Source organism: Micropterus salmoides, unplaced genomic scaffold (genome assembly GCF_014851395.1).
Source record: "Micropterus salmoides isolate LMB-PRFRI ecotype aquatic unplaced genomic scaffold, ASM1485139v1 Ms_hic_scaffold_3, whole genome shotgun sequence".
Lineage (NCBI taxonomy): Eukaryota > Metazoa > Chordata > Actinopteri > Centrarchiformes > Centrarchidae > Micropterus > Micropterus salmoides.
In genome coordinates, this window is record NW_024042261.1 from 31,095,375 (window position 1) to 31,112,108 (window position 16,734).

The 16,734-nt window shown below is 40.4% G+C and overlaps 1 protein-coding gene across 1 annotated transcript in view; it reads left to right on the top strand.

Annotated features, from left to right (window-relative positions):
• nbeab (neurobeachin b) overlaps positions 1-16,734 on the top strand; it is a 213,854-nt gene that overhangs the window by 93,958 nt on the left and 103,162 nt on the right. Inside the window, 14 exon segments of the mRNA XM_038692696.1 lie at positions 3,276-3,355; positions 4,569-4,631; positions 5,002-5,099; positions 5,533-5,625; positions 8,752-8,860; positions 8,961-9,042; positions 9,145-9,268; positions 9,947-10,139; positions 10,295-11,311; positions 12,578-12,795; positions 13,038-13,089; positions 13,091-13,192; positions 15,204-15,384; positions 16,366-16,493. Coding sequence (XP_038548624.1) covers positions 3,276-3,355; positions 4,569-4,631; positions 5,002-5,099; positions 5,533-5,625; positions 8,752-8,860; positions 8,961-9,042; positions 9,145-9,268; positions 9,947-10,139; positions 10,295-11,311; positions 12,578-12,795; positions 13,038-13,089; positions 13,091-13,192; positions 15,204-15,384; positions 16,366-16,493 — 2,540 coding nt within the window.

Consider the following 16,734-nt stretch of genomic DNA (forward strand, 5'->3'; position numbering starts at 1 on the left):
TCTTCTCTCTTCCTCCAGACTCTGGGACCTTGATTTCCAAACGAAATGCAAAATTTACTTTCATCAGAGAACATAACTTTGGACCACTCAGCAGCAGTCCAATCCTTTTTGTCTTTAGCCCAGGCGAGACGCTTCTGACGCTGTGTCTTGTTCAAGAGTGGCTTGACACAAGGAATGCGACAGCTGAAACCCATGTCTTGCATACGTCTGTGTGTTCTTGAAGCACTGACTCCAGCTGCAGTCCACTCTTTGTGAATCTCCCCCACAAGAATGGCTTTTGATCCTCTCCAGCTGCAGTCCACTCTTTGTGAATCTCCCCCACAATCTTTTTGAATGCAGTCTTTGTTTCACAATCCTCTGCCAGGGTGCGGTTACCTTTTCACAATATTCAAATTTTTGGAGATACTGATTTCAGGGTTTTCATTAGTTATCAGTTATAATCATCAAAATTAAAAGGAATGAACACTTGAAATATATCAGTCTGTGTGGAATGAATGTATACATTATACAAGTTTCACTTTTTGAATGGAATTACTGAAATGAATCAATTTTTTGATGATATTCTTATTAAATGACCAGCACCTGTATGTTCATCCTCTGCCATGTGTCTTGCTTGCCTGCCTCTGCTACCTCGTTGTTGGATTATCCTTTGTTCTGTCTTCACCTGGATCATTTGTTTATGGACTGTGTTTTTGCTGCTCTGCGAACAACCTTGGTTTGGACTCTGCTGTAAGTTCTGTGGGCTCAAATAAATACCCAGAAATTGTACCTGCTCTGCCTCTGTGTCCTGCGTTTTGGGTCCTAAAACCTGTTCCTGCCAGCACACACAACAAACTCTGACAGCGCCTCCATTCTGATAAATTAATCTCATGTAAGACACAAATTACTGATTACAGGAAGTCGGGGAACGATTTGACGCATGCATGCTTTTCTTTCAACACTGTGTTGCTTCCGATTTACACATTTACGCATGGGAAATCCACTGGAGCAAATGGAGGTCAGATGTGCATTGCAAAGGTTGTTGAGACAGAGAGATGAGGGCCACACTCATTCATTACCTCTGCCAAGTTTGTTTTTTTGTCTGCCAGCAGGATGATGTAAAAACTACTTGCCCGGTTTGCATGAAACTTGATGGAAGGGTGTAGCATGGGCTAAGGAAGAACCCATACATTTTTGTTGCAGATCTGAATCACACAGCCAATAAACAGAGTATTTGTCACTTTTGTTAAAATTGCAATAGGTCGGCCAATGTCTGCGCTCTCTGAGTTCCCTTCTATTTTTTTGTATGTTTTTCCCTTCATATTTTTCTTGTGTTTTTGAAATGATTAGTCATTGCAGTTTGAAATCAACATAGTCTAGATGCTCTAAACAGAGCTGCTTAAACAGGCAAAGTGTATATTAGTTAGTTACTTGAGAAGAATTCTGGAAACCAATTATTGCTGCTGCTATTAAAAATACTTAGTGTTTTGCCAACCTTTTTGTTTATTTAAAAGCATTCATGGAGTGAATATATAATTATTCTTTTCTATTTAAAGGTTTGCGCAAGTATACAGGACACACGCTATTGTGTGTGCCTGCAACTTTATTATCATCAATCATAAGCTGAAATAAGACTCCTGCATTAATCACATGGACATGAATTGTTTTTCAGTAAGCTCTTTCTCCTTGTGCCCTTGGGATGCAGGAAGCGAAGCAATGTGTGAATGAGAAACAAGAACTGTGTATAGCTGCTGAGCATAATTGCTTGTGAATAACTTAGATGCAGTAGCTGCGGTAATAATGTTCTTATCATCCCTTCCATGTCAGGCTCTGTCCCTGCACTACACTCTATTCATCAGTGTCGGGATGCAGCAGCACTTGCCATCCTCCTGCAACCTCAGGGAGCCTCATCATTGACTACACTGACTTGCTGTTGAAGCAGCAGGATGGTCGGGTGTCTGCTGGTGTTGTATCTGTCATTGCGGCACTGTCCCCATTTCAAATGGACATGTGTCCAGCCAAGGTGGAGGTTGGAGTTTATCAGTATTGAGAGGAGAAGAAAGACATTGGGCAAAGTGACCAGTTTTCCCTGAAAGGCTTTTGCGCTTGTATTTGGCCCAGTTATTGTCATTTATTACCTCTATAAATGTAAAAGATTTTGTCAGTGTGTTTATACCTGTCTGGCTGCACAGGATGAATAACAAATGGATGAATATATGCCAGGTTTTAACGCCAAAATTGAGCTTTTGTGCTACAGTCAAAGTGCTGCTAATCTTAAAGGGATTCATGTTTGTATTGTTATAAGTGATAATGTATGCCATATCCTGTGCTTTCTGATGTGTCTGACTGAATAGCTCTGTGTTGTATTGATCTGCCTGTTGCTGCAGCCCATTAGTGTGCTTACCAAACACTTTTTAGTTAAAAACAAAAGGGTTCAGCATGTTTAATAGAATTTGACCATGTCAAAATTAATTATTGTGCCAAGCAAACCAATACAGCAGCAGCAGCTCTGTGATATGACAGTTAATCAATGCTTTTTGTCATATTCTGTCATTCTTCTGTATTTGCACGGCATACATACATCTGCTGACAATGTTCAGCCCATCAAATGTTAAATGGGGTTCATGACAGGGATGGATTGCAATGTGAGGCTAATGTCAGAGTGCCAAAGTATACTGGGTAGTTTTAATGAGATGATGGACTGATGTGACTATGGTGACTTGGGGTTGCTGACTAGACATTATGTTTTGGCCGAAACTACCTGAGATACTTGCAGACTTTGGATGCAGCATGAATGATAAATACATTTTAGCTGAATACTTATGATGACCCCTCCTGAACTTAAAGCATGCTATGTATATAAAACATATTCTACTTATTGTTAATGTACAACTTCTTCTCTGTTTACTAAGTGTGAGATTGGCTATTTGTGGTTGTTGTAGTTGTCTGTCTAGGTTGTTGGTTAAACCCTGTGAAACTTTTGAAACACACTTTCAAGGTGAATCCAGAATATCAGTAGAAAGCTGATGATACAGCAAAGAAAACTGAAGTTGTCTTTGAAGATGTCCCTGTCTGCTTTTTTTCTAAAACTCAAAGTAGGAGAACACAAGACGTCAATAAAGAAATATTTCATTATCAATCAAAAACATCAAAAAGGAATATCAAGAATAAAATTGCCAGTAAAAGCATGAAATGTAGAGGAGACTAAGAAACAGAAAACACAAAGATTTCTTATTTGGTTCAAATACTTTCTTTCTCAGTTTAATTGCTTCTCTCACTGTCTTCTTCAACTACAGATGGTCCAAGACCGACCCAGAAAGAAGTAATTTCTCTGCGGGCGTTTATGCTTCTCTTCCTCAAGCAACTCATCCTGAAGGTACCTGCCTTCATACCTCACAGCCTCTCACACGGTTTGATTTTGAGCTGCGCTGAGAAAATATGGAGATTGGCGATTCATCCTGTGTTATCCTTTAAAGCATTCTCCTGGTCTGCTCCTTTTAATAAATTTCAGCGCTATTTATTTACATTTCTTCTGAAAAGTGTGGGCTTGGATGAAAACCAGTTGTGCTGTAATATATTTAAATAAAGTCAAGAGAATTAATGTATTCATAATTATTTAGTCATTCAAGTAATTCAAGTAATTCAATCAAGTAAAGATACTAAACATTTGTTGGCTCCAGTTTTTCAAATGAGACAAATGTATGTTTTTCTTTGCTTCAATTAATTGCAATGTTAGCCCTTCTAAGGCATTGCTGTTGGATCTGGAAATGTATGACAGGTATTTGTCTTTTATTTTGCTTTTAAGGTAAACTGATGATAAATGGACTGTGCTAGTCTTCGACCACTTATACACTATATTCACATTCACCCCATTCCGACACATTCTTACATTGATGGCAAAGGCTACCATGCAAGGTGCCAACTCCTCAACAGAAACAGAAACTCATCATTCACACACACACACTGATGGCACAGCTATCTGGAACAATTTGGGGTTCAGTTTTTTGCCCAAGGACACTCACTGGACAGACAGACTGGAGGAGCTGGGGATTGAATGCCGATCTTTTGATTAGTGGGCGAGCTGCCCTGACTAAATGAGTTGAATTATTTAAAAATAAATGATAGACCAATCAATAACGAAAACATTAGAATGCTGGACTACATTTTACACATTTAGATTTTTTTTTAAATGTTTTATACTGCACAGTTTTAGTCAGTGGATTGTGACCCATATCCCAGCAGGCCATATCCTGCCACGTTCTGTGGGCTTTCTAGGACATGGCAGAAATGAGATGAATTTTAATACTGGACATGTTATCATTTGGCCAGACTTAGGCAAACAATAGTTGGCTTTTCAATCTGTTTTGAAACCTAAATTCTCATCAATCAATCTAAACCCAATCTAAACAATAACAATTGACCGGAGGCCATAACACTTCATGTGTTCTTCATCCAGTAATTTCTAGTACTTTCTTTTAACTGTAGACAGACATAATATACATTTTGTAATGCAATGTCCCTTGTCCAATTATTTGCCTCGTACATCATTACAATTTTGTATCTGTTTTCCTATTTTTGCATTCTTCCAGGACCGAGGTGTGAAGGAGGATGAGCTGCAGAGCATCCTGAACTATTTGTTAACAATTCATGAGGTACATGAGAGTCTATCCCTGATCCAAGTGAATTCACTCAGTGTGTTAGTGTGCCACTTTGCTGCACTAAGCTAGTAGGTCATATTTCATCTTCAGAGTTGCTATTCTAGGAGAAGTTTATTAGTTTCCATCCACAAACCAGCCAGATGAATTAATCATTTCAATTAGCAACAGCCAGCCGCCGTCCCTGATCTGTTGTAAGGTGTACCAGGGGCCCAGGTGTATTCTGCAATTGCAAGGCACATACATTATGTCTTTGCTGCAGTTGCAGTTACAGAGTCTTAGCAAAGAACAAAGCTGTATTTTCTGTCGTCACCTACTGCCCTTTCTATTTATCTCTTGTCATCTTTCTCTCCCTGTTGGTCTGCAGGATGAGAATCTGCATGATGTGCTGCAGTTGGTGGTAGCCCTCATGTCTGAGCATCCAGCCTCCATGATCCCTGCTTTTGACCAGAGAAATGGAATACGGTAAGCCCCTCAGGGGAAGACGCAATCCAGGCACAAAATGAAGAGGTGATTTCACAAAGTAAGCCTAAGTAGCCAACACTGTGTATGAGAGGCATGAATAATTCATAAGTTCAGTGAGAAAAAAAACTATGCATGGAAAAGTAACAATATTAACATACTGATTTCACAATATGACACGGATGATCAAACTTACCCCATGTGATCCTATAAAATATAAATGCACACGGTGTAGCACTACTTGTGAGTTCTAAGGAATCCATTGTGGAAAGGCTGCTGCTTTCATTAGGACATTCATTTAATGCTAATGTAAATTCTCCCTGAAGGAAAGTGGTTGTCAGCTAACCAGTGCAGAGCCGTTTCATCAACAGGGCTATATTTTATTCTGTCAAGACAGTGTGCTGTTGCCAGCTTTTGCTGCCTGTGTCTATTCCAGGGTAATCTACAAGCTCATGGCCTCTAAGAGTGAAAGCATTCGAGTGCAATCCCTCAAAGTCCTTGGGTACTTCCTCAAGCATTTGGGCCACAAGTAAGTAACCTGTTCCAATAGCTGTATAGTATATTATAATTACAGACTCTTAAGTGATTTTATAGTGACTAGTTTAGAGATTAATGAATTGTTAGATGTTTTAAAAATAGATTTCTATTATGTCTAATTTTGTTTTGCCATTTTATGCATTTCCGTGTCCCTTAATGTCCAGGTTACAAACATTCTGATAGAAACTGAAAAATCAGAAATCAGGCTTTACATTCAGAGACATGATTCATTTGTTCCTGCCTCTCCTTTGAAAAAGTGTGAACTTAGAAGAGCCAAAAAACTTTTGACTGGATGCCAGTTTTCCAAATTAGGGTGCACTTCTGTGTAGAACACCTGAATTCCTGGCATTATGCCCTTAAACCATTACTTCACATAAGGAAATGATAGAAGAGGTCCAAATGACTGTCCCTCAGCATTAAATAAATAATAAACTAGCCACCAGGATGTCAGCATATCCTCTGCAAGATGCACATTGGAGAGGAGACAGAGAATACCATGGGAGGGAGAGCCTGTGACTCAAAATGCAGGATGTAGGGATGGATGGAGAAGATGTAGGGTTTTTGCTGTGCTCACAATGTGGCACCAGGTGTTATGGTGTTACTGGTTCCTGCTGGATAAAGAGAAAGGGCAGACATAAGCATAAGCTAGGCTGCCCCAAGGGCAAGCGAGAGGCCTATATCTTCAAAGGACATGAGGGCTTCATGGAAGCCTGCCTTTCACCCCTCGCTTTAATAGCTTTCATACATTTTAAAGCATTATCCTAGTTCACTATGAACTCCAGCACAACTCGTAAAGATGTTTCTTCAATGCTTTGTTGATGTTATTACTTTTGGCAATTTAATTTGCCATTTCACATTTTTAGTTCAGTGATATTAGATATTGTTAGTTCTGTCTGGGGGTGACAAGTCAAATAATCAGTATGATGTGATTTTTTTTTTTGAAAAACCAGAATATATGACATAAACTCGGCTCATAACTCTGTCTTATAATTGCAAATACTCAACCACCATGTAAAACATGATGGATATTGCACGTCATGTTTATAGTTTAGTTTCTAGAACTATGCTTCCTGCTGGACCTTATCTTTCTAACATAAGTGTATTTTGATACCTTATCACTGAAAGGTTAAGTGTGTAAGTTTTAGTGATATCTATAGGTGAGGGTTTTAAATTGCAACAAATTGTGACTAGTGGCTTACTCACTTTAGATAAGCAATCTACAAATAGAACCAAATACAATAGAAACACAAAGTAGTACTAATAGCCATAATTTTAGCTTGGAGTAAAACAGTGCAATGTTATTAATTGCCATTTACCATGTGAATGATCAAATTACACATTTGTGTGCACAATAACTTACTAATAGCCTAAAAACAAATATGTCTTCTTTTTAATGCATATTCTGAAAGTAAGCATTATTGGGCACGTTAGGCACACTGTCTTGTTATCATAATCTCTCATCTCATAATTCTCTCATCTCATCTATCCACGCAACAAAGCCAAAATACAGCGCTGTAGTATAACGTTAGAAATTACAATCCAACTACATATTTTTTTCTACCAGGGCAGTAAAATGTGAAGTTTAGCTGGCTGATGTGAGCTTCCATGCTGTAGGCTAGCGTTTTATTGCCAGTAATATTTATCAGCTGATTAACCCACGAACGTAACCTCCACGTTTCTGTCCACGTAGCAAAGCCAAAACACAGTGAATAACGTTGCATGAAATTAGAATTCAACTACTGTACATATATGACATATTTTACAACACTGACCAGGTAAACAAGTTACTTCTCTCTGTGATTATGCCCATCTGCTTGCTAAAGCTATCAAACAACAGTTTTCATTTGCGTTGCTAAAGTTGGACTAAATTAATTACGCATCAGCGCCTTCCAACTGGGAAAATCGACAACGATTATATCCTTGATTTCTGCCATCATCTGTCCCAACTTCATCATGTTTTCGTTTCTTTGACGACAAAGATTCACACGCTGTCGGTTTATGCTAAATAATACTTGTGGTCCTCCATTTGTACAAATTTTACTGCTCTTCTTACTTCTAATACTCCTTTGTACGTTTTCAATGTAGTGACGAGCGTCTACACAGCCGGGATTATACAAGAAGAACAACAACAACCTAGTTACGAAACATGCTCGGCAGAGTAGTTTGTCCCTTTTCAGCTACTGTTGAAACATGGCTACGTAACATGGTGACCTCCGTGTAAAGGGACCCACGGTGTATGTAGATAGAAATGGCTTTTTCTAAGGTAATGTAAACATAACGGTTCATTACACTGCTGAAAACATAGTTATGGATATTATATTTCATTTATGTCAATAAATTCTCATAAATATTACACACTGAAGCTTTAAAAGCATACATTGTCTGAACTGATGATTTAGACTATATTCAGGGAAAGAGAGAGTGACTGAAGAAAACATAGTAAGTGCTGCACCGGATAAAGAACAATGGTGTTGGTAATATTGAATCAAAAAAAGAAAGAGTGACATTGTCTGGATTTACACTCATGAAAGCATTTACAACAAGGCCTTTCCTCCCACTGTACCTCATTTGTTTAACAAACTTGTACAAATTCTACCTTAGCTTTCTATGCATCATCAGACTGTCCTTTCCTCTCAAATTTCAGAATTTATACAGTAGAGAGAAATGCCACTCTTCTCCAAAGAGTCCAATTTGCCAGCCTCTGAAAAATACAAAAAAGTTGTCAACTTAATAGGAAAGTCCCAACTCGTCTTGAGGCAGTAGCAGCAGCTTTGCCTTAGCATTGTGACAGCAGTCCTTGTGCTGTTTGCAGAAGAAGTAGTTTGTCACTGTTGAACCCATTCACCTGTGGTATACGTTTGTTGTATCTTCGAGCCATTTCTAGTGACAGGTTAACTTCGTTATCCTATACACCTCCAACAAAATTCCCCTAATTTATGACAGCAGGCAGTTCTTGACACTTGTCTCCAGAGCCTGGCTCCCTTTGGGAGAGAACAGGGAAGCAAGCTGACGGCACTCACTGATCCTTTCAGTGGCTTAGGGAGCTCTAAACAAGCCACTTTACCATTATGTCTGTGTGTGTGTGTGTGTGTGTGTGTTTGTGTGCGTTTATCCACAGGAGGAAGGTGGAGATCATGCACACACACAGCCTGTTTACTCTCCTGGGAGAAAGGCTCATGCTGCACACCAACACTGTGACCGTGACGACCTACAACACTCTGTACGAGGTAACAAAAAATTTCCTCTCAAATGTCCCAACATTACTGCACCATTGGTATTTGTGTACAGCTTGTGTGACTGATGTCATTTCACCGCTTCCCGTAACAGATTCTGACAGAGCAAGTGTGCACACAGGTAGTTCACAAACCTCATCCTGAGCCTGACTCCACTGTCAAGATTCAGAACCCAAGTAAGCCTGTGACAGCCTGTTTTAGTCTTTCTAAAGTATGCGGTTCTCTAGTAAAATGTACAATATGTCTATATATTTGTGTTTGCGTGCATGTGATTTCAGTGATTCTCAAGGTGGTAGCCACCTTATTGAAGAACTCCACCCCCAGCACAGAGCTGATGGAGGTTCGGAGGCTGTTCCTTTCAGACATGATCAAACTATTCAGCAACAGCCGAGAGAACAGACGGTGAGCAGAACTGAAACCGCCTTTTACTCATCCAACCCATCAGTTATCTTGCTGATTAATGTATCAAAGAAAACAGGATAAAGGCACATTGTCCCCCCTCCTTGTACCATGGTTGATAGGCTCATTTTGATGCTGAATCATCGTGCATGTTTTTGACAGTTACTCATACTCTCTTTTTTATTCTCACACCCAATCTCTCCTTACACACACACACACACACGCGTGCACACACACACACACACACACACACATACATATACACTTAATTGGTTTTCACTTTCTGACCCTTTTCTACCCTCATTGTCATTTTGTTTTGTGAGATACTGCTGCCAAATAAACAAATGAATATATGAATGACCAAATGATCAAAACAACCACTTGTTATGTGAGTAACAAAATGCTGAATCGAACCTGTATTTTCTTTTGATGGAAAGGAGGGTGTTGAGGAGAAGCATAAAAAATAATTGGCCTAAATTATTTTTAATTTTAATGGAAAAACTCAAAGTACAGTGTAGTTTAAAATGTGTCCTTTGCCACCAACATCAATAAATCAATTATAAATGTTAAACCTTGCTAAAGATAAGAGGGTCAGAGTTTACTTCAATTACTCAGAAGTATTATCTGGCTTACATATGGTAGATTTTATTTGTTGATCATGTGGTGATATGCTTATTGCAGGTGTCTGCTTCAGTGCTCCGTATGGCAGGACTGGATGTTTTCTCTCGGCTACATCAACCCTAAAAACTCTGACGAGCAGAAGATCACTGAGATGGTGTACAATATCTTTCGTATTCTGCTCTACCATGCCATCAAGCATGAGTGGGGAGGATGGCGGGTGTGGGTGGACACACTCTCTATAGCCCACTCTAAGGTGTGTATTGTACTATACTGTACAACAAAGAGGAAACACTGACCTCTGCTGTTGAGGGAGACATTTTTATCTATTTTGTCTTAACTGTTAAGCTTCTTCTAAACTGTTCTTCACAGTTGTTTGCATCATTCTCTATAATGATTCCCTTTTTGCAGGTGACATATGAGGCACATAAGGAGTACTTAGCTAAGATGTATGAGGAGTACCAGCGTCAGGAGGAGGAGAATATTAAGAAAGGGAAAAAGGGTTTGGTCAGCACCATCTCTGGTCTATCTGCTCAGGCCTCTGGTATCAAGGTTGTTGCTGAGATCAGAGAAATGGATGATAACTCCCAGACACCTGAGAGTGAGAAGGATTATGAGAGTGCAGACTCGCGCAACCTGCTGGCTGAAGGGAAGGGGCTTGAAGAGGGCCTCAGAGGACAGGAGGGTACTGTAAATGGGGTCAGGGTCGAAGTTCATGACCTTCTGGTGGACATCAAGGCTGAAAAGGTAGAGGCAACAGAGGTTAAGTTAGATGATATGGACTTGTCCTCTGAAACTCTTGGAGTATCTGAGAATGGCGCACTGATGGAGGTGGATTCTCTGTTGGATAATGTTTATTGTGCTGCTGTGGAAAAGCTCAACGGCAACGTCAACAGTGTGTTATTGCCAAAGAGCAGCATGGATGGCCAAAATGCACCCCCTCTCATTACTCTGGATGATGACAAGGATAGCATCCCTAACACCAACAACTTCCTGTTTGGCAAAGTGGCAGGTAGCTTAGAGGACAAGCTACTGGCTGATCTCAGTCCAGCTGAGCCTGTAGTCCTTCCCAGCCCAGAGCCTCCAGTCCACACCAGCGCCAGTGATGGACTAGGCCTTCTTGCTCACATGACAGGCAGTTCTGAGCTTGGCTCCTTACCCAGTATCCTAGAGAAGGATGAGTTTGAACTACAGACAGCTTTGGAGGGCATCAGCTCTGCGTCTGGTACCGAAGCTGAGGTCTCCTCCAGCAACCCAGAAGTCACTGAGGGCACAACTGCAGTGGCATCTGAAGGGGACCCCTCAACTGTTAAGACCAGCAGTGCAGTAGATGCAACAAGCAACACTTCAGACACAGAAAGATCAGATGACAGCAAAGACAAGGAGATGAAGGAGATGAAGAAGATTCAGACGACAGCCACCACACAGGTTGGTCCGAACTTAAATCATCATGTAGTTCATTCAAGTAAAATGAGATTAAAATAAAAGAGATAAAATAGATTTTGAATGTGCAGAATCTCTTTACTGTCAGAGATAGAAAGCAGAGACATGCCTTTACTAAGAACAGGCCCCATGACCACAAACAATCAAAAAAGGCAGTGACCAAAAAATCATTGCAACCAAAAGAAAACAGAATATGGGGTCACTGTTTGAGAGGTCAGGTAGAGACAAAGATGTACTACCTACTACAATGTAAAAAATTCAACGAAATAAGGAACATTTACTTTAAGTTCAACTCTGCAATTTATTATTTTATTCTTATTTATGTGTGTGTGTGTGTGTGTGTGTGGATATATGTTTAATAGCACAAATCTTTTGTATATACGTATTTTTTTAATTTATTTTCAGCTTGCCAACATCCAGTAATATCCAACACAAAAAAAAGACTTTCTTCCCAATTAATAGTAGTGGTTCACTACCTTCACCAGATTCAAAATAACCAGAAAGCTTAGCCAGAGAGAAATATAACCGTAGACAATCATGAATGCTGAAACATAGCAGTGCCAGGGTCAAAGAATGAATGCGAGGAGGGAGACCATTTGCCATTGTTGGGATGTGTTGGCCTTTAGTGAGCAGTTCTATATTAACAGACCCATAGGGATCATTCCTTTGCCCAACTCTGGTTGTAATGGGGACAGGATGGCCTTGTGCACATCAGGCAACATCCCTCTGAGACTCAGAAAAGTGGGTTTGCAAGAATAGTTTGATGAGCCAACAGAAGGGCAGAAATAGACAAAGCATTATTCTGCAAGAGTCACCTGAGATTTCTTCATTGCTCCCATGAGCTGTGCTCTTTCTCAGAGGTCAGGTTCTTTTGCCTAGCCTGGGTCACTGATGGAGGGCCAGTGGGAGGCAGGGTTTATTTTTAAACCTGCCTGCTGTTGTGTAATTGCTCATGTTCAATTCATCGCTGCTGCTTTTTAAAAAGGCTTTTTGCAGCACCTTGCTGACTCATTTATGTTTAGAGGTTGCATTGAGCTTGTTGTATTTTTTATTTTCCCAAAGGCAGGAATAGTTTATTTGAGGACTCACATTAATCTGGCAATTTTTGATTCATAGTGAATAGTATAACAGTAGCGTTAAATCTCCTTTAAGGTGCCCTATCAATCTTGACAGAAGAATAGAATTAGCAGCTCATTTGTAAGCGGTATCACATGATGGTGTTTTTTACTGATTAATTGGTCTATTGGTCAGAGTCTACATGGCCACCTAGCCACTCAGGCGGAGAAGGACGTACATGTGGACTTGGGCTTCAGGGGGATGCCTGTGACGGAGGAACATCGACGACAGTTCAGCCCCGGCCCACGGACCACCATGTTCCGCATCCCAGAGTTCAAATGGTCAGCCATGCACCAGAGACTGCTCACTGACCTGCTGTTTGCACTGGAAAGTGACGTCCATGTCTGGAGGAGGTGTGTGAAGTGGTTTATGTGCGCTTGAGAGAGACAGAGAGGGAGGGTGTGCATGGTGCTTGTAGTGATGCTCAGCAGTAACATAATTTTTAGACATTTAAAGTTTTTAGACATTTATTAAATCTAGGTTTTTTATACATACAAACACATTTTTAGTTTTGAAGTAAAACTGCCATATGATTTGTACAATGTGAAAAATGCTTGCACCCATAATAATCCCATTTTTCCTCCTTTCCCCACAGCCACTCCACCAAATCTGTCATGGACTTTGTTAATAGTAATGAGAACATTATTTTTTGTCCACAACACCATCCACCTCATCTCACAAATGGTAGACAACATCATTATCGCTTGTGGAGGGATCCTGCCCCTTCTCTCAGCGGCCACCTCTCCTTCTGTAAGTGCACCACACTGTCTTCACTGTGGGGGAATAATACCATCTAGTGGTAGCTTATTATAACTGCTTAGTATATAGTTTTCTCTTGTGTTCTAAAGTACAGTATGTACCTGTGGGAAATAAGACTTGTTTGTGTTTATTGATTGAGGCCTCCTGTATTTGCTCATCTTCACTCTGCTATAATTAATTTAAATTTCACATGTTTGTAATTAACTTTCCAGCGTGTCACTCATTTGTTCTGTTATCAGTCTACTGTAATTATCAGATTTAATTTGCAGTCTGGAAATTGACATTGATTTTAATCATCTTTTTTATTTTTTACTTTGTCTCTGTATGTCTAGAGTGTCAAGGTTATTGTTGTAATTTCTCTCTCTTAATTTCACTGTATTCACAACCCATTTGTGCTTAATACTCATTAAATATATTTAAAAATGTACTTTCTTTCTAGCATCCTTCTCATGTTTTCCCTAGAAAACTTCTCCATGTTCAACCCAAGGGAAAGGACAGCTAATGGAAAAGTGTCTGCTTTGGCTTGGCCCCCAAAAAAGCATTTGACAAAATATTGCCTTAGGTGGAGTTGGATAGTCAGATTAAACTCCACCAGTTAATGCAATTTTAAATATTGCTTCTTGAGACTCTACTCACCCTCATGTAATAATAATGGCCCATGCTGCTGCCCTCTTCCTGACCTGCAACTGAGTGTCTCTTTCCTAAATTCAGCAGCACCCAGCGCTGTGTTTACACTGATCAGCCATAACATTATGACCACCTGTCTAATATTGTGTAGGCGCCCCTTTTGCTACCAAAACAGCCCTGACCTGTTGTGGCAAGGACTCTACTAGAACTCTGAAGGTAGGCTGCGGTATCTGGCACTAAGTTGTTAGCAGCAGATCCTTTAAGTCCTGTAATTTGCCAGGTGGGGTCTCTGTGGATCAGACTTGATTGTCCAGCAAAGATGCTCGCTTGGATTGAGATCTGGGGAATTTGGAGGCCAAGTGAGCACCTTGAACTTGTTGTTGTGCTCCTAAAACTATTCCTGAACCATGTTTGCTTTGTGGCAGAGCACATTATCCTGCTGAAAGAGTCCACTGCCATCAGGGAATACTGTTTCCATGAAAGGGTGTGCATGGTCTGCAGCAGTGCTTCAGTAGTTGGTACGTGTCAATGTAACACCTACATGAATGGCCATGGACCCAAGGTTTCTTAGCAGAACATTGCTCAAAGCATGAAACTGCCTCTGTTGGCTTGCCTTCTTCCCATAGTGCATCCTGGTGCCATGTGTTCCCCAGGTAAGCGACGCACACGCACCTGGTCATAAACGTGATGTAAAAGAAAACGTGATTCATCAAACCAGGCCACCTCCTTCCATTGCTCCGTGGTCCAGTTCTAATGCTCACATGCCCATTGTAGGCACTTTTGGCAGTAAAGCAGGGGTACCATGACTGGTCTGTGGCCATACACAAGAAACCGTGATGCACTGTTCTGACACTTTTCTATCAGAACCAGCATTAAATTTATCAGCAATTTGACCGACTGTAGCTCGTCTGTTGGATCGGACCACACGGGGCTACCTTTGCCACCTATGACCCTGTTGCTGGTTCACCGCTTTTCCTTCTTTGGACCACTTTTGATAAAACGCCCACAAGAGCTGTAGTTTTGGATGCTCTTACCCAGTCATCTAGCCGTCACAATTTGGCCCTTGTCAAAGTCGCTCAAATCCTTACACTTGCCTTAGGAAAAAATGTTCACTTACTGCCTAATATATTCCACCCACTGACATGTGTCATGGTAACGTGATAATCATTATTATTAACTTCACCTGTCAGTGGTCATAATGTTATGGCTGATCGGTGTATATAAGTGATATGCCCCCTTTTCTGTATTGCATTACATGTTTCTGTTAAAAAATAATACTTTAATCACAGCTAGAGGTAAGAGTGTGGCAGAGATGATATTATGTATGTGCACTTTTGGTTTATGTAACCGGTGTCTTCCTTTTTGTTTGTGTAAGACGGAATTGGAGAACATTGAGGCAACACAGGGCATGTCCTCAGAGACCGCCATCACTTTCCTGTCCCGTCTCATGGTCCTGGTAGACGTGTTGGTGTTCTCGAGCTCCCTCAACTTCAGTGAAATTGAGGCTGAGAAAAATATGTCCTCCGGTGGTCTGATGCGTCAGTGCCTCAGGCTTGGTAAGATCATATGTTTGCTGGCGTAGATGTGAATGTCAGTCAGTGCATTGTGAAAAATGAAACAATTACAGTGTCTTTTATGTGGGGTTTTGGGAGGTAAACTGCATCTTTTGCCAGTTACAATGGAAAACTGATGAGCTAGAAAATGCCTTGACGGTATTCTCTTCACACACGCTAATAATTCCTCTAATCCCTGACAATCCTCTGTTTGATCAGCAAAGCTAATTAATTTAAGAGTCCTTTGCTAATTGTATACTAAATTGGAGAATGTGCAGGGTTTTGCTGCAGTTTCTAGCATGAAAAAAAATTACAGAACCATCATTGTGGAATTCATAACAAGGAGAGAGAATCATTTTAAGTGCAATCGTGTGCTTTGCTAATGGTAGCCTTTTGTGTCTGTCATTGGTGTGTATTATAGGACTCCATGAGGTTCTCCCTGTCCTTGTGTGTGTTTGAATATGTCTGTGTACATAGAGATTTTATGAATAACATTTGAGATGAATAACATGAATCTTATTGAATCAACTGTAAAAATTATAATTCCAATTATTTGATACATAAAGCAAGCATGTAAAGTATGTGTGTTTGTGTCTCTTTTTGTCTGGGCGCGTGACAGTGTATCTGTCTCTATATCTGTTTGCGCCTGTGGGTCTGGGTGTGTGCAAGCCTGTGTTTGCTAGATTGTTGACTCCAAGTTGTGTGTGTGTGTGTGTATGGGGGGGGTACCCTTCAAACTTCACAGTGTCCTTATTGCAAACATACAATTTCTCATCACTTGCGTCAGTGTGAAATCAGTCTGGCTGATGATTTTACTCCCGGTCTCTGTTCCAGCAACTCGGAACAAATTGTCATCAGAGATAACTGATTAGTTTTAAAGAGGTCATGCATGTTATCAACATTTCCATTTAACTGAAATGAGAGCCTATTTGTGTGTGTGTGTGTGTGTGTGTGTGTGTGTGTGATTGTGTCTTATGTGCACAGTGTGTTGTGTGGCTGTTAGGAACTGTCTGGAATGCAGGCAGAGACCCAGAGACAGGGGAAATAAGTCTTCCATTCCCAACAACAACAAGACTCAGGAAATCCTGCAAAATACTATGACTTCCAGCAAGGTAGGATGTGATGTCTGATAACTGAGCCCCTAGTTAAAAATTTCACGTATACAATGCATTTTACTGTAAGAACACTTTGCCCCATGCTTATAATGTGACCTGACTTGTGACTCTAAATCACTAAGCATCATTTACACCCCTTATGATACTTCTTTATGTACTAACCTACAAATGTTGGCAGGCAGTTCTATATTTGTCTATTTGTTAGTCCCTAAAATTATGTAAAAAGAAAAGTAATAGC